At 39.3% G+C, this 25,196-nt stretch overlaps 1 protein-coding gene across 2 annotated transcripts in view; it reads left to right on the top strand.

Moving 5' to 3' along the window:
* The window catches only part of clic6 (chloride intracellular channel 6), a 42,250-nt gene that overhangs the window by 4,844 nt on the left and 12,210 nt on the right, over window positions 1-25,196 (top strand). For both annotated transcript variants that reach the window (XR_010004218.1, XM_003219020.4), the window contains exons 2-4: window positions 22,647-22,756; window positions 23,850-23,975; window positions 24,180-24,286. Coding sequence is in view for 1 of the 2 variants with exons in the window: in XM_003219020.4 (XP_003219068.3) it covers window positions 22,647-22,756; window positions 23,850-23,975; window positions 24,180-24,286 (343 nt within the window). In the remaining variant the exon portion in view is untranslated. The remainder of the gene's footprint in view (window positions 1-22,646; window positions 22,757-23,849; window positions 23,976-24,179; window positions 24,287-25,196) is intronic.

Raw genomic sequence — 25,196 nt, forward strand, 5'->3', positions numbered from 1 at the left:
ACCGTAGGCTGGTTAGCAGCCAGCTGCAACAAATCACTCTGACCAAGAAGTCATGAGTTTGCGGCCCGCCTGTGCCTGCGTCTGTCTTTGTCTCTGTTCTATGTTATGGCATTGAATGTTTGCCTTATATATGCAGTGTGATCCGCCCTGAGTCCCCTTTGGGGTGAGAAGGGTGGAATATAAATGCTGCAAATAAATAAATAATTCGCTCACTGTCACGACCCAGGCTGCAGAGCACCAATAACCATACACAGAGGCCAGAATCTATCTAATATCTTTATTAAGGAAATAAGTAAAGGCAATAAAAATAAGTGTAGAATATAGTTCAGAAGATGACCTTTCAGGAAAGGTCAAATATAGTCCAGGAAAACAATGTCCAATATGAAATAGTAAGGTCCAAAGTTGTAATCCAGTAACCGAAACACTCACTTTGCCAAGCAAAGTGAGGGGAGATGACAAGGTCCTTTAGTCCATGAAACTTAGGCAAGGCAAGGAAATAGCTTGATTCTTGGTACACAAAGCTTGATTCAAGGCAACAAGGAACGAGGAACAGGGACAAGATCCGTGGTAAATACTTGGCAAGGTCCGGGAAGCAAGGCAAGGTCCTGGAAAGCAAGGCTGAGTCCTAGGTAGCAAGGCAAGGTCCGTGAAACAAAACAAGGCTGGAAACAGGAACGAAGGCTTGGAAACGGGAACGAAGGCTTGGAAACGGGAGTAGCGCTGTCCACACACAACCTACTCCGGTAGCTGACGAATTGACTCCGCAAGATTCCTACGGGGCAAGGAACCTAAATAGGGTCTCGTTTTCCCACCAAAGAACACTTCTCTGGGGAACCAGAACCGAAAGTCAATCTCTGTGTCCAGATGCATGACTCCCTAGAATTTCTCATGGAAGCAGTCTTAATCAGCTGAATGCCTGGCTGCGATTCTCAGGCTTCTGCGATTAGCCTGTTGAACTCCTTTTTGTTGTTGATAATAACTACGGCGAGAAAATGGGGGAGATTCTGACTCAGGGCTTGTTTGGCAGATTTCTGGAAGACAAACCTCCTGCAGGTGCAAGGGCTCCAATTCTGGCTGGGAAAGTTCCAATTCTGGCTGAAACGGTGGAAAACCCAAGTTTTCCTCTTCATCTGTCTCAACAGCGCTAGGAACGGGACTACATGGCCCATGAGTCATCACACTCACTTTAGTTATTCCAAATATTTTAAGTGCAAAATCAACCAGATTTGTGGTTTGGTGTTTGTGTGCAGAGCTTTTTCCTGTTGGTAAGTTTTACTCATTGTTTCAAGTTATCACCGTGTTCTTGTTTTGAAGTTCTGTGGTACCTGCTGGGATTTAAACTGTTCTGTAGTGGGAAATCTGTCTCTGCAAAATTACAAGTTACATTGGTATGTTTTCCTTCAAAGGAGTGATGCTTTGTAAAGGTGTGATTATTTTATCAGTATAGATCAACCTGAAAGTTGATGCCCATACATGCATGGCAGCTTGAAACCTATGCTAACCTGGAACAGAAAGTACAGCCCATTAAAAATAACCATTAGAACTATGGTGAAAAATCTATGATGTTTTAACCAAAATGTACATCTGGTTAAAACTATTTCTCATGCTCCATTTTAAATTGATGATGATCACTCCACTGATTGCAAAGGCATATGGTGGGCCCTTGGTATTCTCTGGGGTTTGGTCCCAGGACCCCTCCTGGATATCAACATCTGTGCGTCGTTAAGTCCCTTTATATGCATTGGCATAGTAAAATGGTGTCCCTTTTATAAAATTGCAAAATCAAGGTCTGCCTTTTGAATTTTTACGAAAATATTTTCAAGACATGGATAGTTTAATACATGAATGCAGAATCTGTACTTATTTTTGTTATTACTATGAGTAATGAATGTGTTTTTAGATTTGTTACCTGGGTTTCTTTACCTTGCAAACAGTTACGAGAAAGTGTTTTACAGGCAATAACTTGATATAAAAAGTAGCAGTGAGATGACCTATCAAAAATCTTCATAATCCTTTCTTATTTGCACATACCAAAATTTTATTAATGACTGTACATAAATTAAAGCAGTGTTCATGTCCTGCGTGCAGGCTTGTTGCATAATTTGCAACTTAACATTTCCAGCCTCTTATGATGGTCCAACACATTGCCTGCAGGCATGAAGGTAAAAAGCAGTAGGGGAGGGTACAATCCAGATAATCTATGCAAGTCGGTGCACCTGAGGCAGAAATTATGATCAAATAACAATCCCTCTGCTTGGCAGTAAAATACAGTCATAATGCACTGAATAATTGCAGGCTTTTAGCCTTCCATGTCATCCAAATAAATGGCCTCAGGTGTTTAGGACTGAGGTATCATTTGGATCTCTCCCTCTACAAATTGAGGCCAGACCTTACAAAAATTATGTGAGAACATTTGTATGCATCTCCTGGTCATCTTCAGTATTTTCTTAAGCTTAAAATCTGGTGACTGTTGCCTTTTAGGATTTAGGATTTGCAGTGCTGTATGCCAGCTTGAGGAAATATTTATAATACTTGTGCTTGCAGAAAGAATGGCAAATCACTATGTTAAGTATCTAATGCATTGCAAGATTAATGGCTTAAAGGGAGAGTGCTTGCATTTGGAACTGCAGGTACTTTGACGTGTCTAGATGTGCCATATGGAGACCTTGGAATCCAGACATTGCTAGGAAGTTGTCTGCTACTGGTGAGAAGCAGACCCCAGGCCCTGTGAAGAATCATAGTAGCTAAGAACCTACATCAGGATTGCACAGAATAAACATCAACATGTAGAGTGATTGTGTTGCACAACCGCTGTCTGGAATGGTACGTCATATGTGCACATTGCATTCAAAGTAGCATCATATGTGCAACTTCACCTCCACAGCCTTGAACAGGATGGGTATGTTATGCTTCAGACAGAAATATCTAAATTTTTAGTAGCGAGACTTTTTAATGCATAAGCTTCCAAAAGGATCTAGGATATTATCTAATCTATCATGGGTTGGGGAAAGATCACATCCAAATGAATTCTGCTTATTGCAGTAGTGAATCTCGCACTTATGTCAAAGTCACCAGTTGTGACACAGTATTAGATGACTCTTCCACAGGAAGGTTGGGGAAATAGGTGCCTTTGCAAGTGAGTCTTGGATATATGCATTCCTACATAGACATGTTATCCCTGTTAATAAGCAAAATGTGTATAGATCCACACACTCTAGAAAATTTGAATTATCATGATGATTTGTTGATCTTTGAGAATGAGAGCTTGACAGAAAAGTTCTTATCAGCATTCTATAGTCTGTTTTGGGTTTTGGCTGTTTATGTTTGGGAGATCATATGTTGTGTGTGGTTTTTTAAAAACAGCCTTTCTGCTTTCATCAGTGGAGGCACCAGATTTGAGGGTGAAGTGGGAGGAGGCATGTAAGGGCCAAAGTTCTGTTATAGATAGACAGGCTGTATCCTTTTATCATGAAAAACAGGAAAATTGTCTGTTTAAATAAATCAACATGGGGGCTACAATAATGGGTTGGAGGCCAACCAGCTATTCTGCTCATATCTCACATCCATTGTTATTGTGTTCCTTAAAATTGTTTCTCGTTTATTGTGGATTTTTCTTGCCAGGATTTGGTTTCCTTGGTAGCCTTTGGTCAGAAGAAGATTGTTGTAACCTTCCTTAGAGGCTGAGAGAATGTGACTTTGCCAGAGATACCCACTGGGTTTTCATGGCCAGGTGGGAATCTGAATCCTGGCCTCTAGGGTCATAGTTCAATGCTGAATCACTGCATCACATTGGCTCTCATCTCATTCTCTCTACTGACAGATGAATGCCTTCTTATCTATAAAATGCTTCTTTCCTTTAAATAATGATAGAAATGAAAGGGGCAGAAGGGAGTGAGCATTGGGGGGGGGGCACTTATCCCTTTCTCCCCCAATCCATCCTTGGCAATCCCATTAATAAAACTGGTTTTAAGAACACAGCAGCACTGTGAATAAAATGCAATCACGTCCTAAAACAAAGCTGCACAAGCCATTTTTATTGGCTGTAGCTCCTGTTCCCAAAGAAGTAAAATAGAGCAGAAGTTATTGCATATCGAGGCAGGTATTTTATCCAAATCATTGCTTTGCTCCCACAGTCGTTCTATTAATGTTACTTTGAACAGTGAAAAATTCAAATGGTTAATAGAAAACTTAAGATTTCTTGCCTACCTTAAGTAATATTTAGTCATAGTCTTTCTCTGCTTTTTCTTTGCCGGTCTTGCTGTCTTTAAAATCTATGTTGCTCTTCCTGAACCCCAGTTAATTTCAGGTTACTTCAAAATTATTATTTTTTGTTGAATTTGTTGCAACACTAAAATAGAATTACATTGTTTGAGATAAAGTGCGAAAGATACGGATATGTAGAATACCTTGCATTTTTATGCAAGCATTTTCATTCTGAGTGAAATGAGAAAGCCCTAAAGGAATTGAGAAAGCCTGATAGCCTTGGATGCTTATCCATAATAAAAAAGATAATTAAAAGTTTGACTGTGGAGACTTGGATTTTTCAAAATGCAAACCAGAACAGATTGCTGTGGCAGCAACAGTATCATTGACAATGTTTTAAAAACAAGGAATAGAGAACATTATAAGATTATGACAATAGTGTGTCATTGAATTTGAGATCATAGGAGCAAAGACTAGCATTTTGAAGTAACTTATTTTGCAAGCAGCATTGTTACTCTTGACACATTCTGTTTGGGATGATAAGGACATAACAGAGGGTTTTTTTTGCAACTATTATAACATTAGCATTAAAATATTTCTAGAGTTTGTTGTATTACAATATTTCCAAAATGTTGTGTTTTTAATTGATTGTTTTAATTAATTCCCTTTTTAAGTGTTAATAAAACAATAATAATATAACAATTTTAAAATAGCATGGTGATTTTGTCGTAACTTGAAATGTAATGAATTACTCATGCATTAGACCTTTCCAAAGTAGTAATTAAAGCTAATATATGATGATGATGTTGATGATGATGATAATGGAAAATGGAAGATGTTCAATAAGTATGATTTCCCAGAATTGCTTGTATTACCATAAAATCTTTCAAGTGACAAACTCAATAATGCTTTCAAGCACTCTTCTCCTCTATGCCTCCTTCTCAGCACATATTGAAGAAGAGTTCCTGACAGCTATTTTTAATTGCAGTTGAATAAAACACATTCAAACTAAACCGTAAAGCAATGATAGAACACCTATTTTGTGTCAAGCATTTTCCTCATCAAGTAAGGATGATAAGGATACCTGCCCCAAATCCTGAAAAGCTATTGGGAGCAAATACAGAAAATATTTAAACTGATGAAACAAAGTTCTTGTAAAACATCAGCTCTTTGTATAGTTGAGAATTTATGTCAATATTTTATTGTTTTTAAAAAAATCTAAGCAATATACTTCAGAACTACCAACGTTTTTACATTTGGCCTTTTAGTAATTTTGTTATAGAAAGGAAGTGCAGAAACCTTATGGTTCTTTAATACAGCTTAGGAGAAGCTGGCATTATGAATTCCTTTCATAACTCTTCAAGAGATTGAGGCATTCCCCTCCCCCTAGTTGATCCCTATAGCATTATTTATTTGTTTGCTTATTTATTTAACATGGGAGTTAATTTCTGATTTGCATTAACTTAAAATGACCAGTTGTTTAATGAACCATGGTCATTTTACTTGAAACTTCCCAGTGAATCAATTCTGTGAATTATTTCAAATGTCCATAGAGTCAAAAGGAATTGAGTTTGGGAATCCTATACTTATTTATTTGGGAGTAAGTCACACTGAAGGACATAAATACCCTGGAAGCACTACATCCCAACTAATCTTGGAAGCTATGCATAAAAACCAGCTTCTCTAGGCTATATCTTAGGAGTTCTCAAACTGTATTCCGGAGAGCCCTTGGGGCTCCGTAGGTGATAGTGACGGGCTCCACAGTGCCATTCTGCTTCCCATCTCTTCCTCTTTTCTTCTCCTGAGAAATGTAGGGAAATTAAAGTTTTGAGCTGCCAGAAACAACAACAACAGCACTAGCAGTGTCCTCCCAGGGCACAGACCCTTTCTCCCCCGCCTCCCTCACCACCCAGACTTATTTCCTTGCCGGCCAGACTCTGCCCACTCCGCTTTCTTTCCATCCCAAACCCTCCCACCGCTCAGAGGGTACTTTGATTGTATTTTTCCTGCGTGGCAGATGAGGGTTGGACTGGATGGCCACGTGATTTCTGCTGTTGCTGCTGCTGCTGTTGTTACAAAGTCTGAGTGCAGGTTTGATGTTTGTTTCCTGGATCTGATTTCAACACTGCAACCACACCACGCTGGCTCTCCTTTGTACATTGAGCCCTTGGTATCCAGGACCTCCCATGGATAACAAAATCTGTGGTTGCTCAAGTCCCATTATATACAATAACTAGCTGTGCCCGGCCACGCGTTGCTGTGGCGAAGTATGGTGGTATGGGAAATAAAGTATTGAGGAATTGGTGGTAGTTAAGGTCAAGGGTAAAGGTTTTCCCCAGACATTAAGTCCAGTCGTGTCTTACTCTGGAGGTTGGTGCTCATCTCCATTTCTAAGCCGAAGAGCCGGCGTTGTCCGTAGACTCCTCCAAGGTCATGTGGGATGACTACATGGAGCGGCGTTACCTTCCCGCTGGAGCAGTACCTATTGATGCACTCACATTTGCATGTTTTCGAACTTCTGGGTTGGCAGAAGCTGGGGCTAACAGTGGGGGCTCTCTTCGCTCCCCCAATTCAAACCTGTGGCCTTTTGGTCCAGAAGTTCAGCAGCTCAGCGCTTTAACACGCTGCGCCATCAGGGGATATTATTTCCTAAAGGTTGTGAATATACAGTATTTCTGATTGGTTTTTTTTTGTTTGTTGGAGGCAAGTATGAATGCTGCAATTAGGAAAAATGATTAGGATGTAATGGCCTTGCAGCTTTAAAGCCTGGCTATTTCCTCCCTGAGTGAATTTTTTGTTGGGAGGTGTTAGCTGGCCCTGATTGTTTCCTGTCTGGAATTCCCTTGTTTTCAGAGTGGTGTTGTTTGCGATATTTTATGTGCTTCTACTGTCTGTGGCCCTGAGAAAACAGAGGATTGTCCAGACTTTGATGATGGGAATACTTTGTTGGGAGGTGTTAGCTGGCCCTGATTGTTTCCTGTCTGGAATTCCCTTGTTTTCAGAGTGGTGTTGTTTGCGATATTTTATGTGCTTCTACTGTCTGTGGCCCTGAGAAAACAGAGGATTTTCCAGACTTTGATGATGGGAATACTTTGTTGGGAGGTGTTAGCTGGCCCTGATTGTTTCCTGTCTGGAATTCCCTTGTTTTCAGAGTGGTGTTGTTTGCGATATTTCATGTGCTTCTACTGTCTGTGGCCCTGAGAAAACAGGATTTGCCAGACTTTGATGATGGGAATACTTTGTTGGGAGGTGTTGGCTGGCCCTGATTATTTCCTGTGTGGAATTCCCCTGTTTATTTACTGTCCTGGTTTTAGAGATTATATTGTTCTGCATTATTCTATCCCAGTAATTATTTCATATTAAAGAAGAATCTCACTTATCCAACATTCGCTTATACAATGTTCTGGATTATCCAACGCAGTCTGCCTTTTCATAATCAATGTTTTTGTAGTCAGTGTTTTAAATTCATTGTGATATTTTAGTGGTAAATTTGTAAATACAGTACAGTAGAGTCTCACTTATCCAACATAAACGGGCCGGCAGAACGTGGGATAAGCGAATATGTTGGATAATGAGGAATTAAGGATAACCCTATTAAACATCAAATTAAGTTATGATTTTACAAATTAAGCACCAAAACATCATGTTAGACAACAAATTTGTCAGAAAAAGTAGTTCAGTACACAGTAATGCTATATAGTAATTACTGTATTTATGAATTTAGCACCAAAATATCACGATATATTGAAAGCATTGACTACAAAAATGCGTTGGATAATCCAGAACGTTGGATAAGCGAGTGTTGGATAAGTGAGACTCTACTGTAAATACCACATAGCATTACTGCGCATGGAACTACTTTTTCTGTCAAATTTGTTGTATAATATGATGTTTTGGTGCTTAATTTGTATAACGATTACCTAATTTGATGTTTAATTGGCTTTTCCTGAATCCCTTCTTATTATCCAACATATTCACTTATCCTGCCGGCCTGTTTACGTTGGATAAGTGAGACTCTACTGTATATTTCTAATCTTATATTATCTGCTCAGAACTGGATTATGAGGCTCCTTCACAGCTGTATAAAATGCACACTGAAGTGAATTATATGGTAGTGTGGAGTCAAGATAATCCAGTGCAAAGCAGATAATATAAGATTATAAATGGGTTATATAGCTGTGTTGAAGGGCCTTGAGTCTACACTGCCATATAATCCAGTGCAAATTAGATAATCTGTGGAAGAAGTCTAAGTGAGGCCTAAATCTGCCTGTCCCCTAACTGAAACCTGGCTGTCCCTTGGTTGCTAGGCAACCAAGTGGGCAGAGATTAGCCCTCTAAACTGGCAGCAATTGGATAAAAAAAATTATTGCTCTCCCTCTAATTAGGACTTTATTTTTCTTTTCTTTTTGTTGTATCAACCTTGAGGCGTGGATGATGGGTTGTGTTGTCAAATTTTGAGGTTGGGGGGCCTGTACTTTTGTTGTTTTGTGAATCGCCGTGATGCCATTACTCTTTTATATATATAGATGTAGTAAAATGGTGTCCCCTTATATAAAATGGCAAAATCAAGATTTGCATTTTGTATTTTTCAAAAACATATTCAAGCTGTGGATGGCACTGATGCAGGGTTGGGTATATTGCAATTTGTTAATTTGACATACATGTTCAACTTACCCTAGTAAAATTAAAGCACCTAATTGTCCCCCAAGTGGCTATAAATGTCTGCCTGTTTAGCTTTAGATATTTTGTTGAATTAGGCAGAGCTCTGAAAGTTTTCCTAAAGTCAAAGAAATACCATGACTTGCTGAAAACACCTGGTATTGTACTGAACTGTTTAATGAGTTGTAGCTCTTGCTAGCTGCTGTTAGAAAATAAAATTTCCTGGAATTATCTGGAGGTTGGTTGCATGATGCTTTCATGAAAATGGTATCTATGTAAATACTTTATCACTCAGAGTGAACTACTTACTTTGTTTATTTAAAACATTATATTGCCCATTAAAGTTGCTTTTAGGAAGCGTAGAAGGTTAACACCTCTGTCAAATATGTACAGATGTATCCAGAGGTGTCCACAGGTATTTTGCCTTAGTAGGCAAAATAATTTTTGGCGCCCCCCCCCCCCCCCCCGCGCCACGGGAGGCGTGGCTGCACGACGCGGGAGGCATGGCCAGACCTAGCCCTGCTTCCCATGCCACGCGCCCTGGCCCCGCCTTCCACGCTGCACACCCTGGCCCCGCCTCCCATGCAACGGGGCCAGGGTGCGTGGGCCACGGCAGGGAGGCCCAGCCAGCCTGCATGAGCCTTCTCCTTTGGTCTGGATGGGCCTTTCCGCCACGGTGGGAAGGCCCAGGCCCGAAGGAGAAGGAGGCAGGGGGTGGCGCCATCCTCCCAAGGGCTCAACAGCACCCCTGGGACCATGGCGCCACAGGCAGATGCCTCCCTCCCCAGGCGGTTCGACCACCTCTGGATGTATCCACAAGTAAAAGATAGGAGCTGCAGCTAACTGAAAATATTAAACAATACACAGAAGTGCTTACAAAGCCTAAGTGAATAATTACAGTGCTGCTTGATATCTAAAAGAATATCAGTGGGTGAGCTATCTTATAAACACCTTGGTCAGTCAGTCTATGTCTATGCCTTTCCCTGTATTTCTGTTTTTCCTTATGCTTGTGTATAATTGTTTCTTCTGTTCCAGAATATGTTAGGGAGCTTAAAAGTGCAGTGCATTTTTATCCCCATCCTGGTGAAAAATTATTGCCCTTAATTTATATATTGTTTAGAGGTGACATTATGCCATCATTGTGGCTATCTTTCTTTCAAACACAGTGGGTCCACGGTATTGGCAAGGTTTCAGTTCTGAGGTGCAAAGATAGATAGATAGATAATCACCCACAGATGATTATGTGTTATTTAATAGTGGCAGTGTGAACATGCATGCTTTAGTGTATTTGTGTTCACATCATTGAGGTGTTATGATCCATGGTTTGTGGAAATCGCAGATCTGGAGCCCACGAATCTGGAGGGCCCACTGTATAACTGTGTCATCCAATCTGCTTCTCTCAGACAGAACATTTACCTTTCAGTACCATGGGCTTGGCTTTTAATTGCCCTTCTCTGCTGTCATGATGCCACACATTTGGATCTGGCATCATAGCATTTCTTGCCTTTCCACTCAGGACGGTTACTGGAACTGAACTGCAACCATTGATGCAGGTGATGCGGGCAGAGACTTCTTGAAGTGACTGTAAAGATGGGGAAGAATAAGGGACAGTTAATTTTGTCTATTACCTTTGAGCCACGCAGTTGGACATCACTCTTCTGGAGCTGTGTAACTCTGCTCTTTCTTCAGTTTCTTTGTTCCTAGAACCAAGCAATTTTGAATTGTGTTACAAAAGGAGTTTTGAAGGTTATCTGATTTTTGTGCTGATAATAAAATCCCATGATGCAGTAAAGAACTGTATACATTTCCATTTGCTATGTTTGCTGATGAAAGGGTTAGGAAATTAAGTGCCAAAAGATTACTAAATCATTATTTCAGCTGCAATAAGTTTGTTTTTCTTGTATTCTTTGCCTGGTGATAAATGTCCCAACTCTGATTCAAAGCTACAGGTGGAACCTTTTCCACCCAATCCATCAGTACCTGTGAGATATTATACCAATGAGGTAGTGGTTCAAGGCTCTGGGATCTTTTGATTATCAGGGACAATGATGTCATGCTTTAGGTCTCTGCTTTCTTTGAGCTTAGTTGCAACCCCACAAAAACTTAATTTCCCTGGAACATATTGTAACATTTTGTTGTAAGCCAGCCTTGTAGTATTTAAGACAAACTAATTTAGGTACATCTATCTGAATTGACCAAGTTTACCTATTTCTTTTACCAAAACACACTGTCTAGTGGAAATGAAATTAGTTAGATTTTTTAATAACAATGATGATGATAATTTTTTCTGTTGCTATGAATAATTGCATCAGCATGCTTACATATTTTGGTACTGTTTTATTATCCAGGTGGAGGCCACAAGGGTGTGCTAGAGAGAGAAGGATAGTCCATTTTATGTGGGGGGAGAGTGCATTGAACAAGTAAACCATTTCCCTCTGTTTTCCTGTAACTCCCCCCCCTCCCCCACACACACAACCACCCATGTTCCCGAAACAGTCCTCGTTTATGATATGGGAAGAAGGGAAAGGGAATAACAAGTGAAAACGGAAAATGATTTTCCTCCTTACCCCTTCCTTCCCATAAAATGAAGTATCCTTATGTCTCTAGGACCCCCTAGTGACCTCTGTCCAGATAATGGAGCAGCAACTATATTTTTACTCTTTTTGGTCCATATCTATTGGGACTGCCTTGATGAGCACTTAGACTTCACATTTTACCATCATACAAATACACTTTTTAAAAGCTATAGTACAAGATATTATATTTAGGGAGCAACACATAATAATAATAGACATTCTGAATGCAAGGATTTAACTGGAGACAGATGAGGCAGACATTTCCTTACCACTGAGTTAGGCCCCTTCCACATAGCTGTATAAAATCCATATTGAACTGGATTATCTGTCATTGTGGATTCAGGAATTCCAGTTCAAAGCAGATATTGTAAGTTATCCGCCTTGATATTCTGGGTTATATGGCTGTGTGGAAGGGCCCTAAATTACCATTTCTTTTGCAACATTAATAGGGAACAAGGGCACATGTTATCTGTACCTGGGAGCATACCAGAAGACTGAACCTTTTCTGGAGTATCTAGAACTTTTTCCCCACTTTTCCTCTTACCACAGAGGCCCCTTCTACACAGCTGTATAAAATCCAAATTATCTGCTTTGAACTGGATTATCTGGCAGTGTAGACTCAGAAAATCCAGTTCAAAGAACATAATGTGGTGGTCTGCCTTGATATTCTGGATTATAAGGCAGTGTAGAAGGGCCCTGATTAGCTGTAAATGTCCCAGATGTCTTAATAGCCACCTTCCTTTTAATTGTAAGTATTATTTTACACTATCTTACTGTCCTATTTCTAGGATAAATCTTTCTGTCATGCTTCTTGCTCTTCTAAAATTCAGCATAACTTTATTGTGTATATTGCAAGAGATGTAAGCCAAAGTAGCGCTTTTGGACTAGCCTGCTTTGAACTGGATTATATGGCAGTGAGGACTTAAAAAAATCCAATTCAAATCAGATAACGTGTTTTTTCTGCTTTGATAACCTGGATTATCTGGCTGTGTAGAAGAGGACTTAGATAGCGGTACAGTAGAGTCTCACTTATCCAACATAAACGGGCCGGCAGAACGTTGAATAAGCGAATACGTTGGATAACAAGGAGAGATTAAGGAGAAGCCTATTAAACATCAAATTAGGTTATGATTTTACAAATTAAGCACCAAAATATCATGTTATACAACAAATTTGACAGAAAAAGTAGTTCAATACGCAGTAATGCTATGTAGTAATTACTGTATTTACAAATTTAGCACCAAAATATCACAATGTATTGAAAGCATTGACTACAAAAATGCGTTGGATAATCCAGAACGTTGGATAAGCGAATGTTGGATAAGTGAGACTCTACTGTATATGTATTTGAAAACCAAGTGTTGGTAGGTGATTGACCAGAACTGCCTACTAGGCATTTCTTAAGTGCCTTTGCCTCATTCTCATGCCCCTGTTAGAAATGATAATCTTTTCAATTATACTTTACCTCTCTCAAGCAGTTGCAGTGGAGCTCTTTCTGCAGTGCAAATCCTGGAAAAGCTAGGGTATTGGACCATGGCTTCCAGAATCCTCTGGTCAGATGGGACTTTAGAAGATGTTTCCCATTTCTCTGTACTGTGACTGTCCTTTCTTGCATGACCAAAGACTGTGATCCTCTGAAAGAGATCAGAATGTTTAATCAATGGTACCAATGGTTGGAAGAATTTGCTTTCTGTATGATATATGTGTTTCTGCACATGTGTCTTCAAGTCACATATCAATTTATAGTAACTCCATGAGTCTCATAGGGTCTTCTAGGCAAAGGAAATTCAGCCCCCTTCTACACTGCCATATAATACAGGTTATCAAAACAGATAATTAGCTACATTATCTGCTTTGAACTGGATTATATGAGTCTATACTGCTAAATAATCCAGTTCAAAGCAGATAATCTGGATTATCTACAGACCAATCTCTAACCTCCCTTTTTTGGCAAGGTGCTAGAGCGGGTGGTCACTTCTCAGCTCCAGGGATTCCTAGATGACACAGATTTTCTAGACCAATCGCAGTCTGTTTTTAGACCTGGCCACAGTACTGAGACGGCTTTGGTCACCTTGGTGGATGACCTACACAGGGAACTAGACAGGGGGAGTGTGACCCTGAGTTTCTCTTGGACATCTTGGTGGCTTTCGATTATCTGGCAGTGTAGACTCAAAAAATCCAGTATCCTTCTGGGTTGGATCTCTGGGATTGGTCTTGGGGGCACTGCTTTGCAGTGGCACCACTCCTTCCTGGAGGGCCTTTCCCAGTTGGTGAAGTTGGGGGACATCTGCTGGGACTCCTGGCCATTGACCTGTGGGGTCCCACAAGGGCAACTCTACTACTCCTTTCCACCGAAATCCAAGGAAGTCCCTTGGATTCTGGACCAGTATCTGGCTGCTGTGATGGGCTGGATGAGGGCAAACAAACTGAAGTTTAATCCCAACAAGACAGAGGTCCTCCAGGTCAGTCGCTCATTGGATCAGGGTATTACCCTGTTTACCCGAAAATAAGACTTCCCCGAAAAATAAGACCTAGTAGAAGTTTTGCTGAATTGCTAAATATAAGGCCTCTCCCGAAAGTAAGACCTAGCAAAGTTTTTGTTTGGAAGCATGCTCAGTTCCTGCCAAACAGAACGCCAGAGCATTCAGGATTGGTAAATGTAATATCAGCTGTACATGGAAATAATGGTAGTAACAAGAATTTGGATTTACAGTTTGTCTGGTTATGCTGGTTTGTGATTACAACTACTGTACAGTATATAATAAATGTTCATTTTTTGTTCAACAATAAATGTGAATTCTTCTTCATGGAAAAATAAGACACCCCCTGAAAATAAGACCTAGCACATCTTTGGGAGCAAAAATTAATATAAGACACTGTCTTATTTTTGGGGAGACACAGTAGGTGGCAATTCACTCTACATGGGGCTGCCCTTGAAGACAGCTCAGAAACTACAACTAGTCCAACGATCAGCAGCCAGACTGCTAACCGGAGCAACTTAAAGGGAGCGGTCAACCCCCTTGTTTAAGGAGCTCTGTTAGCTACCGTTCACTTTCCGGTCCCAATTCAAGGTGCAGGTAATCACCTATAAAGCCCTGAACGGTTTGGGACCCGCCTACTTTTGTGACCGCCTTTCCCCCTATGAGCCTGCACGATCTCTTTGATCTTCTGGGGAGGTTCTCCTCCTGTTTCCACTACTATCACAGGCCTGGCTTGTTCGAATGAGGGAGAGGGCCTTCTCTGTGGTGGCCCCTCGGCTTTGGAATTCCCTCCCAAGGGAGATTGGACTGACCCCAACCCTGTCTGCCTTTATTAAACAGCTAAAAACATGGCTTTTCCAGTGTGCATTCGAATAATTAACGACATGACAGACCCCTCTTATAGACATACTGCTTTTCTGCACTTTATTTTGCCCGGTATTGGAGACAACCTATCTTCCTACCGCATCCTACCCCAAATTCTCCCAGACAACTCTTCAACACTTTGTCCTGGCACTTGTAACTACAGTAGAATCTCACTTATCCAACACTCACTTATCCAACGTTCTGGATTATCCAACACATTTTTGTAGTCAATGTTTTCAATACATCGTGATATTTTGCTGCTAAATTCATAAATACAGTAATTACTACATAGCATTGCTGTGTATTGAACTCCTTTTTCTGTCAAATTTGTTGTATAACATAATGTTTTGGTGTTTAATTTGTAAAATCATAACCTAATTTGATGTTTAATAGGCTTTTCCTTAATCTCTCCTTATTATCCAACATATTCGCGTATCCAACATTCTGCCAGCCCGTTTACGTTGGATAAGCAAGACTCTACTGTATATACTCTTGCACTTTCTGATTTGACCGCCCCCATTCTATCCATTAGTGGTGATGTTTGTTTTTATCATTTTATCTGGTTATTACGGTGTTATAGTATATTACTGTGTTATAATCTGTTTTATTTTATTATATTGTTCTAACTTGTCATACCTTGTTCTTGTTTTTGGGCTTGGCCCCATGTTAGCCGTCCCAAGTCCCTTTTGGAAGATGGAGGCAGGATAGAAAAATAAAGTATTATTATTATTATTATTATTATTATTATTATTATTATTATTTTATATGGAAGCGTAGAAGGGGCCTCAGAGATGGTTTTGCCAGTTCTTTTCTCTGAATAGAGGTTGAGTATCCCTTCCCTGATATGTTTGGGATTGGAACTGCTTTAGATTTTGGATTTTTTTTTCATATTTTGTTTGAAATATTTGCATATACAGTAGAGTCTCACTTATCCAACATAAACGGGCCAGCAGAACGTTGGATAAGCAAATATGTTGGATAATAAGGAGGGATTAAGGAAAAGCCTATTAAACATCAAAATAGATTATGATTTTACAAATTAAGCACCAAAACATCATGTTATACAACAAATTTGACAGAAAAAGTAGTTCAGTACGCAGTAATTCTATGTAGTAATTACTGTATTTACAAATTTAGCACCAAATTATCACAATGTATTGAAAACATTGACTACAAAACATTGACTACTAAAAGGCAGACTGCGTTGGATAATCCAGAACATTGGATAAGCGAATGTTGGATCAGTGAGACTCTACTGTACATATATAATGACATATCTCAGAATTAGGACCCAAGTCTTGACATGAAATCGTATGTGTTTCCTACATACCTCATACACATAGCCTGAAGATAGTTTTATACCGTGTTTCCCTGAAAATAAGACAGTGTCTTATATTATTTTTTTACTCCCAAAGATGCGCTAGGTCTTATTTTCAGGGGATGTCTTATTTTTCCATGAAGAAGAATTCATATTCATTGTTGAACAAAAAAAATGAACATTTATTCTATACTGTACAGTAGTAGTCATCACAAACCATTGTTACTACCATTATTTCCATAAACAAGTGGTATGTAAGCCACTCCGAGTCCCTCTGGGGAGATAGAGGCGGGGTATAAAAATTAAATTATTATTATTATTATTATTATGTACATTTACCAATCCTGCATGCTATGGTGTTTTGTTTGGTGGGTGCCGGGCACGCTTCCAAACAAAAACTTTGCTAGGTCTTACTTTCGGGGGAGGTCTTATATTTAGCAATTCAGCAAAACTTCTACTCGGTCTTATTTTTTGGGGATGTCTTATTTTCAGGGAAATAGGGTATCATATTTTAAATAATTTTGTGGATGAAACTAAATTTGTGTACATTGAACCATCAGAAAGCAAAGGTTTACTATTTTAGCCACCAGACAATTTAAGATTTTCAAATGTCTTAGAATTCCCAGTAAGAGATGCTCAACCTGTACAGTCTACAATACTTGGAATTTGTTGGCAATACCCATCCTGATACTAACCAGGGCTGACCTTGCTTAGCTTTTGAGATCAGATGGGATCTGTTGCCTTTAAGGTATAGTTCCCTGTTAATGGTTCTGGAGAAGATACATTTACTAGCTGTTGAAGGAAGGGGAGTTACTAGCCAAAACAGTTTACTCAATATATATTTGCCATATTTTGCAGCAGTGTTGATCCAAGGACTGATGCCATTCTCTGAGCCATTGGCTACCAGTCCCTGCTATTGAACCTTGGTACATGGGTATTGTACATAGTGTGGTATTGATCCCTGGCACATTGAAAAATAATTGCTGGTCCCCTATACCCAATAGCCTGAGAAGCACTATGGAACATACATCTCTGTTTCCCTTGTCTACCTGAATGGGGTATTTATTTTCTATTCTCTAGTTGGAAGCAGTGAGGGTGATGATTCTGTTTTATATTTAGTTGTAGAGTAGGGACCAATGACAAATTTTCTGGAGGGGGAAAGGAAGAGCCCAATCTCTGCTCATATTGGGCTTCCCAAGCTCTTTTCCAAACCATGTATTGTGGTATGTTTTCTGTTGCTCCTTTGTTTTTCTTTATTGCATGTTAAATGTTCTCTATAAATTGGAGGTTCCCAACTTATGGTCCCCAGCCTCACCATTGCTACACCATTAAAATGAGAGTGACTGATCTTGTGAAACCCTCTTACAGTGTCGAGGCAACAGAGATGTCGGGAGGGGAGAGGCTGATTGCCCATGAAAGGCATGACAACAAGCCTGACTGCTGCTTCTCCACCTTCTTCCCTTTTTCCTGAGTGGAGCCGTTCTACGTGGCGCCTGGAAGGGGGGCACCTTGGTGACTTCGTTTTTAGGCCTGTTCCTGGGGTTACTTGGAGTGCTGATTCAGAGATTTTCATTGGATAGTCTATATCAGCTCTAGATTACTAAATATGGTTTTCTGTGGGCTAGCAGATAGTGACTTCTGGGTGGCATATGTTCTGTATCAGAAACTTGAGTTGATGTGGTCTATCCAATTCAATTTTCTGAATCAGCGCCCCAAATAACCAATCTGAATCTAAAGTTGACAAAAAACTAATTTGTAATACTTTTGGACCTAATGTTGGAGAGTGGTCCTTGGTCAGTGTGGTCCCTGGTCAAAGTAGTCCCTGGTCAAAAAAGGTGGGGAACCACTGCTATAAATAAAAGGGCCGAGTGAAAAGAACAAATAACTCAAAACAACAAAGGATGGAGGGAACACACTTTTCCTTCTATGCATTTCTTGTATGTCTGTTTTCAAGATGTTTTATCAATGTTCTCATTTCTCATGTATAGTATAGTATAGTAAGTCCATCTTTTATTCCTGGCTTGTACCAAACATGTTTTCTATTGCAACTCTTTGTATGACCACCCAAAATGCACAAAATAGAGAATAGTCATTTTAATGTTTTAATTTCACTATTTGGCCTGAAGGCAAGAATTAGGATTATCACTACTAGATTTCTTCCTTCTCCAGTTAATCCTTGCTAAGATGGCTTCCCCCATGTTTTTAATGTTTCTCTCCCTCATGGCATATTATAGTTTATTATTTTTAATGTGAGTTTCTTTTAGAGTAGTGAGAAATATACAAAATGTATAGTATCATATGTTAAATAAAAAACAGGATGTGTAATTATAATACCAGTTAATCAGCTTTTCTCAGCCCTATAATGTGTTCCAGAAAATAATGGTCCTTTGTTAAAATAATTCCCTTAAAGAATTTAACAAGGCTATAAAGGGTTTCTTCTTATTGCTGTACAATGTTCAGCTGGTCCCCTGCCATATTATTAAATACGGATTAGAAATAGCATTGGTGTAGTGAAACCGTACTTCTTGTAACAGGATAAATAGCAAATAGAATTTGATTTGTTGCTTGTGTCCTTCTGACCTTGTTGTAGTTGGTTTGAGACAAAACAAAATAAATTGACAAAGCAGTCTTATGTGGGTCTTTTCAGAATCAAGTCCTACAGGATTCTCTGGAAATGGAAGTCAGATAATAATTTGCAGAATTGCATCCCATGTTTCTCAGACTTTATGGTGAAAAAGAATTTTCTTTTGAGCTTCCTAGGCTAAGAATATCATACCCTTTAATCCTATGATCTGTAAAAGAGCCCAGTACCCAAGAATGCCAGCTTCCTGAAAAAGTGTAACCTTCTTGTCAGATGTTGTTTCTACCACTGCTTATAATATGTGAAAGTTTGTGAAAGTACTACTACTATTAATGGAATAATAAAGTTAGCTTGAAAGAAGGAATATAGCTCAATATCTCCATTTGCTGTATATATTTAGCAGGTGATTAAGGAAGATTGAGTCACAGAGCAGGATTTTTTTGACCTTACAACCTGATGGGGAGGTCACAAGTTTTATTAGGGGCATGCTGTATATAGAGTGTAAAGAAAGTAGGAAAAGCTTATTCCCACCTCCTTTTTCTTTGCCCTAGCAGGAGTACGTCTATTGCCAATTCTCAGTTTGTCCTATTATTCCCAGCTGTACTACTCAGGAGCCTGTTAACATGATGATTCAAAACAAAAATATGTCAGATTCATCTAGCGGCGTAGATGCATACATGCAGACATAGAGGACAAGTCTACATGTACTCACCCCAAATCCAATGCTAGCAGTCTTCACAATACAGGCAATCCCTGAGTTACAAACATCTGACTTACAAACAAGTCATAGTTTAGAACGGAGGGTGAGACATCAGAAAGTGAGAGATATCTATTCCTAGGAAGGGAAATTCACTCCTGAAAGAGTTATCCTGAGGAAAAAGTGTCTGCACTGAAGCTTTCCCACCAATCCTTGTTTCCACAACAAGCCAAATTTTTCAAAATCTAATTATTACAAGGACAGAAAGTGAGGTGAAACCTTCTCAACAGGGTCACAGTCAGCAAAACAAACATTTCAGGAGTGTTAACCCTTTGCTATGCTATCCAAAGCATGCATACATGCATGTATGTATATATGTATATATGAAGTTACACTTTAAAATGTATTTGTTATGACTTAAAAACAAATTCAACTTAAGAACAAACCTACAGAACCTGTTTCGTTCATAACTTGGGGACTGCCTGTACACAACTTCTGCAAAAATATAGACCTTTTATCTTTTAATCCAAACTTGCTCTGCAAGATGTCTAGTTGGGACGTATTCCTGAATTTGAGAAAAACTCTGGAGGTCCTTGGGGTTGGCAACCATATGGATAACTGGATCAGGTTCCATTTAGTCCTTATGCATTGTTCACATATACACTAATGATGTCAGCTTTACCCAGGAAAGGATGAGTTATCCTCATGTCACCCCTGCTGCTGCCTCAGTGGCCCAGGAACTCCCTATGAGAGCCTGGCCATCGTAATTGCATCTCCTGAGAATGGGGTATCCAGCCATGAGATCAGCAAGGAGAGGGTTGCTGTACTCTGTCCTTTTGATCTCACAGGAGGCCTGTTGTAACTTCAAAGATGTGACTGCAATGACCAGGCTTTTGCAAGGAGATTCTTGGCTAGAGAGACAGCAGCGATATTAACACAAAGACAAAGGGGTGGACGAGGGCTGACCTAGATCATCATCATCATCATCATCATCATCATCATCATCATCATTATTTGTATTGCACCCTATTTCACCATGGGGTCTAGATAATCTAGACACTGTTGTGATGTCACAGAGGATTCAGCCTGATCCTGATGTATATGGCCACCATCATTTTTGATCTCAGGCTAGTCTGGAGTATACTGTTCCAGATTGTCTCTGAATTAAGTGGCTAGTGTAGGCGTGTCCACACACACACAGGCCAAGATCTTATACTTTTTTTGCATAGCATAAATATATTCCAACGTAGCTACACTGGATCCACATCGATGCAACTGATGGCACAAGAAGTGCCACCCTCTTCAGCCCCCTTCTGTGAGCTTATTCCACACATACTTCTTACCACCAAAAAATGTCAGTAACTTAAACAAGTGTTCAGCAAAGATTCTAGTCAGGTTATCATCAATATTGGCTCAAAGAGTGGATGTAATACATAAATTTTGCATGTTGGAGGCAGGACTCTTAAGAGAACGTATACATAATAAAACAGTTTTTTTTCCAGAATAACATTGAAGTTCTACCATACAGCTCATTCCAGATGTTATAGCACCACCAGGTGGCACAGATTTCTAAAATCTAGATGTTTCAACAAGATTTTTTCAGTGTTACATTAGCAACTGAATTTTATAGCAATTTACAAAAAATACTTTGTAGTCACCTACAAAGATGAAAAGATGGCTTAAGTTATACAGCATTTTATCCATAAAAATGCAAACTTACCAATTTGTTCCTCACTGTTGCAGTTATAGTACATGTTGTCAATAGGTGATGATTTCTTGATTGGTTGGAGTTTTTTTTTTTTAAAAAAAAAACCATTGCCTTGGGTACAGCTGGACTTATAAAATGGCTTTCAAACTAGTACCAAGTTGATTTATTTTATACACAGCTTAGGTATTGTTAGTTACTGTTTTTTGGTCCAGATGTCAGTTGAGGAAAAGGTGAAACAAAAGCTTCTAGCTGTGTGGGGAGAGTAAAGAGAAGCACACTCACCCTTGATCTTTGTATCAAATAATAGCTAATCATAAAGAGCAAACATGGTTGGGCTGGCACAAACACAAACAGAGCTGACAAGAAGTGTGAAGCTGGTACTTATTGAGCCATGGCAGTGGACTCAATTGAGTGCTTTTATCCTTCTCAATAGTATCATTTTTTGTTGATTGTTTTTGACACCTGACATATTTCAAAGAAAATAACAATGGTTTACAGAATTCTGATTTGCAAAAGACTAAAGAGTTTTAGCTAGTCCACCCTTGCTGCAAGACAAAAGCAAGTGACGGAAAGGAAGCTGTGCGTAAGCAAAGTGACATAGTAGCACGAGAAAGTGAGAGGAAGCCACAGGTGAAATACAAGACATTTGATAGTGGTGGCAACTGGATAGACACCAAGAGCTAGGAGCAATCGGGCCACTGTAGCCTTGGAAGTCTGGAGGAGGACCATCTCCAGTTTCATCTCCATCTCCAGGCAAGCAGCTCTCCCAATTCTTTGCTGACTTCTCTGCCTCTGAGAGTAGCTTCTAAACACCTACTGGCTAACATCACCTAGTGGCCACAAAGGGGCATATGATGTGTGAGAGGATGCCTCTGACAGAAGAGCAAAGTCAGGCAGGTGTAGCAGTACCAGTGTGTTCCCATCTCCTCACAAAAACTCAAGAGACCTTGAAGAAATGGGAAATGTATTGAGCTCAAAAATATTTTTACTGGGGTCCAAATGCACCTTTAGCAATCCAGATGAAAAATGCCTAGTCCAACATCTTCCTGGGAGTCATTAAATATTGATTGACTTAATGCGTCTAGATTCAGATCCGTCAAGCTTTGCTGAATCCCTTTATTTTTAGCAGTGTTACTCCCAGATAAGTGGGTATTGAATGGCAGCATGTATTGTATGATATCTTCTTGAATCACCTCCTTGCCTCGTGGGCATTCAAAGCAATGTGCTACGCAAATTAGAATAACAACAATTTAAAAATGGCTCTGACAGACCAAAGTAATTAGTGGAAGTGTGCAAGTAAACAAACAAATTAAAAGAAAAATGGCACCCTCCTCAAAAACCCAAAGACCTTTATTAAGATAACAATAGCGAATAATACCACAGCTCACCAAAACTGCCCAGCAAAGCCATTCTGTTTCATCATCATTTGGCAAAGAAAAAACATGGAAAGAAATGACACTGGAACAAGTTATTTCTATAGAGCACTAATCTAAATTAGTGCCACTTTCGCTATGATTATACACTAATACCACAGATATAATTTATTTTAATTTTTTTTAGGCTGGCAGTGATGGGGAAAGTATTGGAAACTGTCCATTTTCTCAGCGCCTCTTCATGATTCTGTGGTTGAAGGGGGTTATTTTTAATGTTACAACTGTGGATTTGAAGCGGTAAGTTCTAATGTCTTGTCATATGTAAAATAAAATTTGAACTATTTAGAATTCCATGTCAGAAATTTGCAATGCAAATATTTAGGAGCCAGGGTGGGGTGGGTGGGTAAGTAAGAGAACTGGTCTTGTTTTAACCTATTTGCTTATTTAAACCTTTCTGTGCCCTGTAACTTCTTTCTTTCTCTTCAAATACGCTTTTAAACATTTTTAGATATTTTCAAAGCATTTTGACAGGAGTACTTCCTGTTCTTTGCCTTCTAATTTTTTGAAAGAATGTAACAGAAAGGAGTTAAGTAATGAGTAATGCAATTGATTGCCTCTTTCATGTTGCAACAATTAGGGACAACGGTTTGTTTTTAAAACACTATGGGCTCATCCAGACAGTCCCAAAATGCAGGACATGTCTCAGTTTTTACTGGAGGTATCCAAATGATGTTTCTGGTAAAAACAAATTCATTTGGAACAAACCAAGGTGTTTCGAATTAATTACATACTTCATTAGGTCTGATTCGTCCTGAAAGGCCTGAGTCTAATGAGATAATGAGGTATCCCGGAGCCCAAAAGGTGCAGGAAGGCACCTACCTCCTCCCCTCCAGCCCCCAATTTTCCCCAAAAACTTACTTTGACAGGTCCCTGGCTGTCATAACTCCTCTCCTTGTGTCCTCCTAGTGCGAGAACAGGACACATGACGGACCTTTTAAAGTAGGTTTTAAGGGAAAATTGCAGGGTTCTGGGTGACCATGCCATCCCAATTTCAGAATACTTCAATCAGGATGGCATGCAGCCACACATCCCCCCAGCCTGGTGGGTGGGTGTAGACAGGAACCCGTGCCAGAGTGAGTTATTTTAACCCACTTCAGTGCGAGTTTAAGGGCTGTGTGGCAGCACCCTGTAACAGGTAATGGAAATAAATGGCTTTTTTAAAAAACCAAACAGATATTCTTGTAAATGGAAAGTATAATTGATGAATATACTTATCTAGTCAGTTTTACAGGTAGCCAGTATTCTCAATGTTATAATAGAAAGGAAACTACAAGTTTGTATGAAGAGTGGTATATGCTTTTTTCTAAAAATGATGCTTGTTTTAATATAGGAAGCCCGCAGACTTACAGAAATTAGCTCCAGGAACAAACCCTCCTTTTATGACTTTTGATGGCGATGTGAAAATAGATGTAAATAAAATCGAGGAGTTCTTAGAAGAAAAACTAGCACCACCCAGGTACGATCCTCTGTTCCAAAATGGAAGTTTGATATATAGAATCTTGAATCAGGAGGGGTAAAAAGACATAATGACATTGAAAAAGTTAATGTGCTTTGCATCTGGTTAAGAGTCATGATTGTCACAGGTGAACCTAATTAGGGATTTCATGAAAAAATGTTAGGAACACAATGAAAAATGTTTAAATTCTTATGTCTTCTTCAGATATCCTAAACTTGCACCAACTCATCTGGACTCTTACTCTGCAGGAAATGACGTGTTTGCTAAATTTTCTGCATTCATAAAAAACACAAGGAAAGATGCCAATGAAAGTAAGTACTTACACATGATGTATCTTATACAATGCTGTAGGAGGCAAGAAGTAGTGAGTTGCAAGCAGCCTGAATACCTGTAACTAGTTACTTGGGGGAGAAATGAAACTATATTTCAAAAGTAGTACAGTAAACAGAACAAAGATTCACGTTATATATTACATGTTATTTTAAATCAGGATGGAAATGTGCAACCTTCCAGAGGTTCTTGAACTGGAGCTGCTAGCAAGTCTCACCAGCAGCCAGTGGAGAGATACAGTTTGTTACCCCCTGGAGACCTGCACAATTCCCATCTGGATTTAAATAATAGAAATTGTATTTCAGATCAGGGGCCCTTTTACAATATACGTTATAGCATCATGAGTCCTCTCTATTTTCTGTGGCTCCATCCTGTGGAATGTTTGGGTTTGTATTTGGTGAAGCATTGAAATTATCTGGTTGAAATTCTGAATATCTTGTAAAATTACAAGTTCTATGAATCTGTTGGATGGAGCCATGGCAGTTAACAACAAATCATGGTACTATAATTGTGCCATGTGAAAGGGCCCAGTAAGGAGTGCTTATCAAGATGCCAGCCAGCCGGTCAGGCTCTCTTTGAAGAGACTCCATTCCAACTCCTGCCGTTTCCTCTTTCTTTTTTCCAGCTGGTAGTTAACATGTGTACCTATTCAGTGAATGGGTGGTCCATTAATTGTATTATTTTACATCATATTATATTATAATATATAAGATATTTAATTTATATTCTGATTTCTCTCAATAATTCCACTTTGTTTTTAATTGATATAGTTGTGTTTATTTTGAGATGTTTTAAATAATCATTGTATTATGTTAATTCTGTAAATTGTTTTATGTTTAAGTGTACATCAAACTGTTGTTTTTAGGGCTTGTCCCCATGTGAGCCGCCCCA

This window comes from Anolis carolinensis, chromosome 3 (assembly GCF_035594765.1).
Source record: "Anolis carolinensis isolate JA03-04 chromosome 3, rAnoCar3.1.pri, whole genome shotgun sequence".
NCBI classification, from domain to species: Eukaryota; Metazoa; Chordata; class Lepidosauria; order Squamata; family Dactyloidae; genus Anolis; species Anolis carolinensis.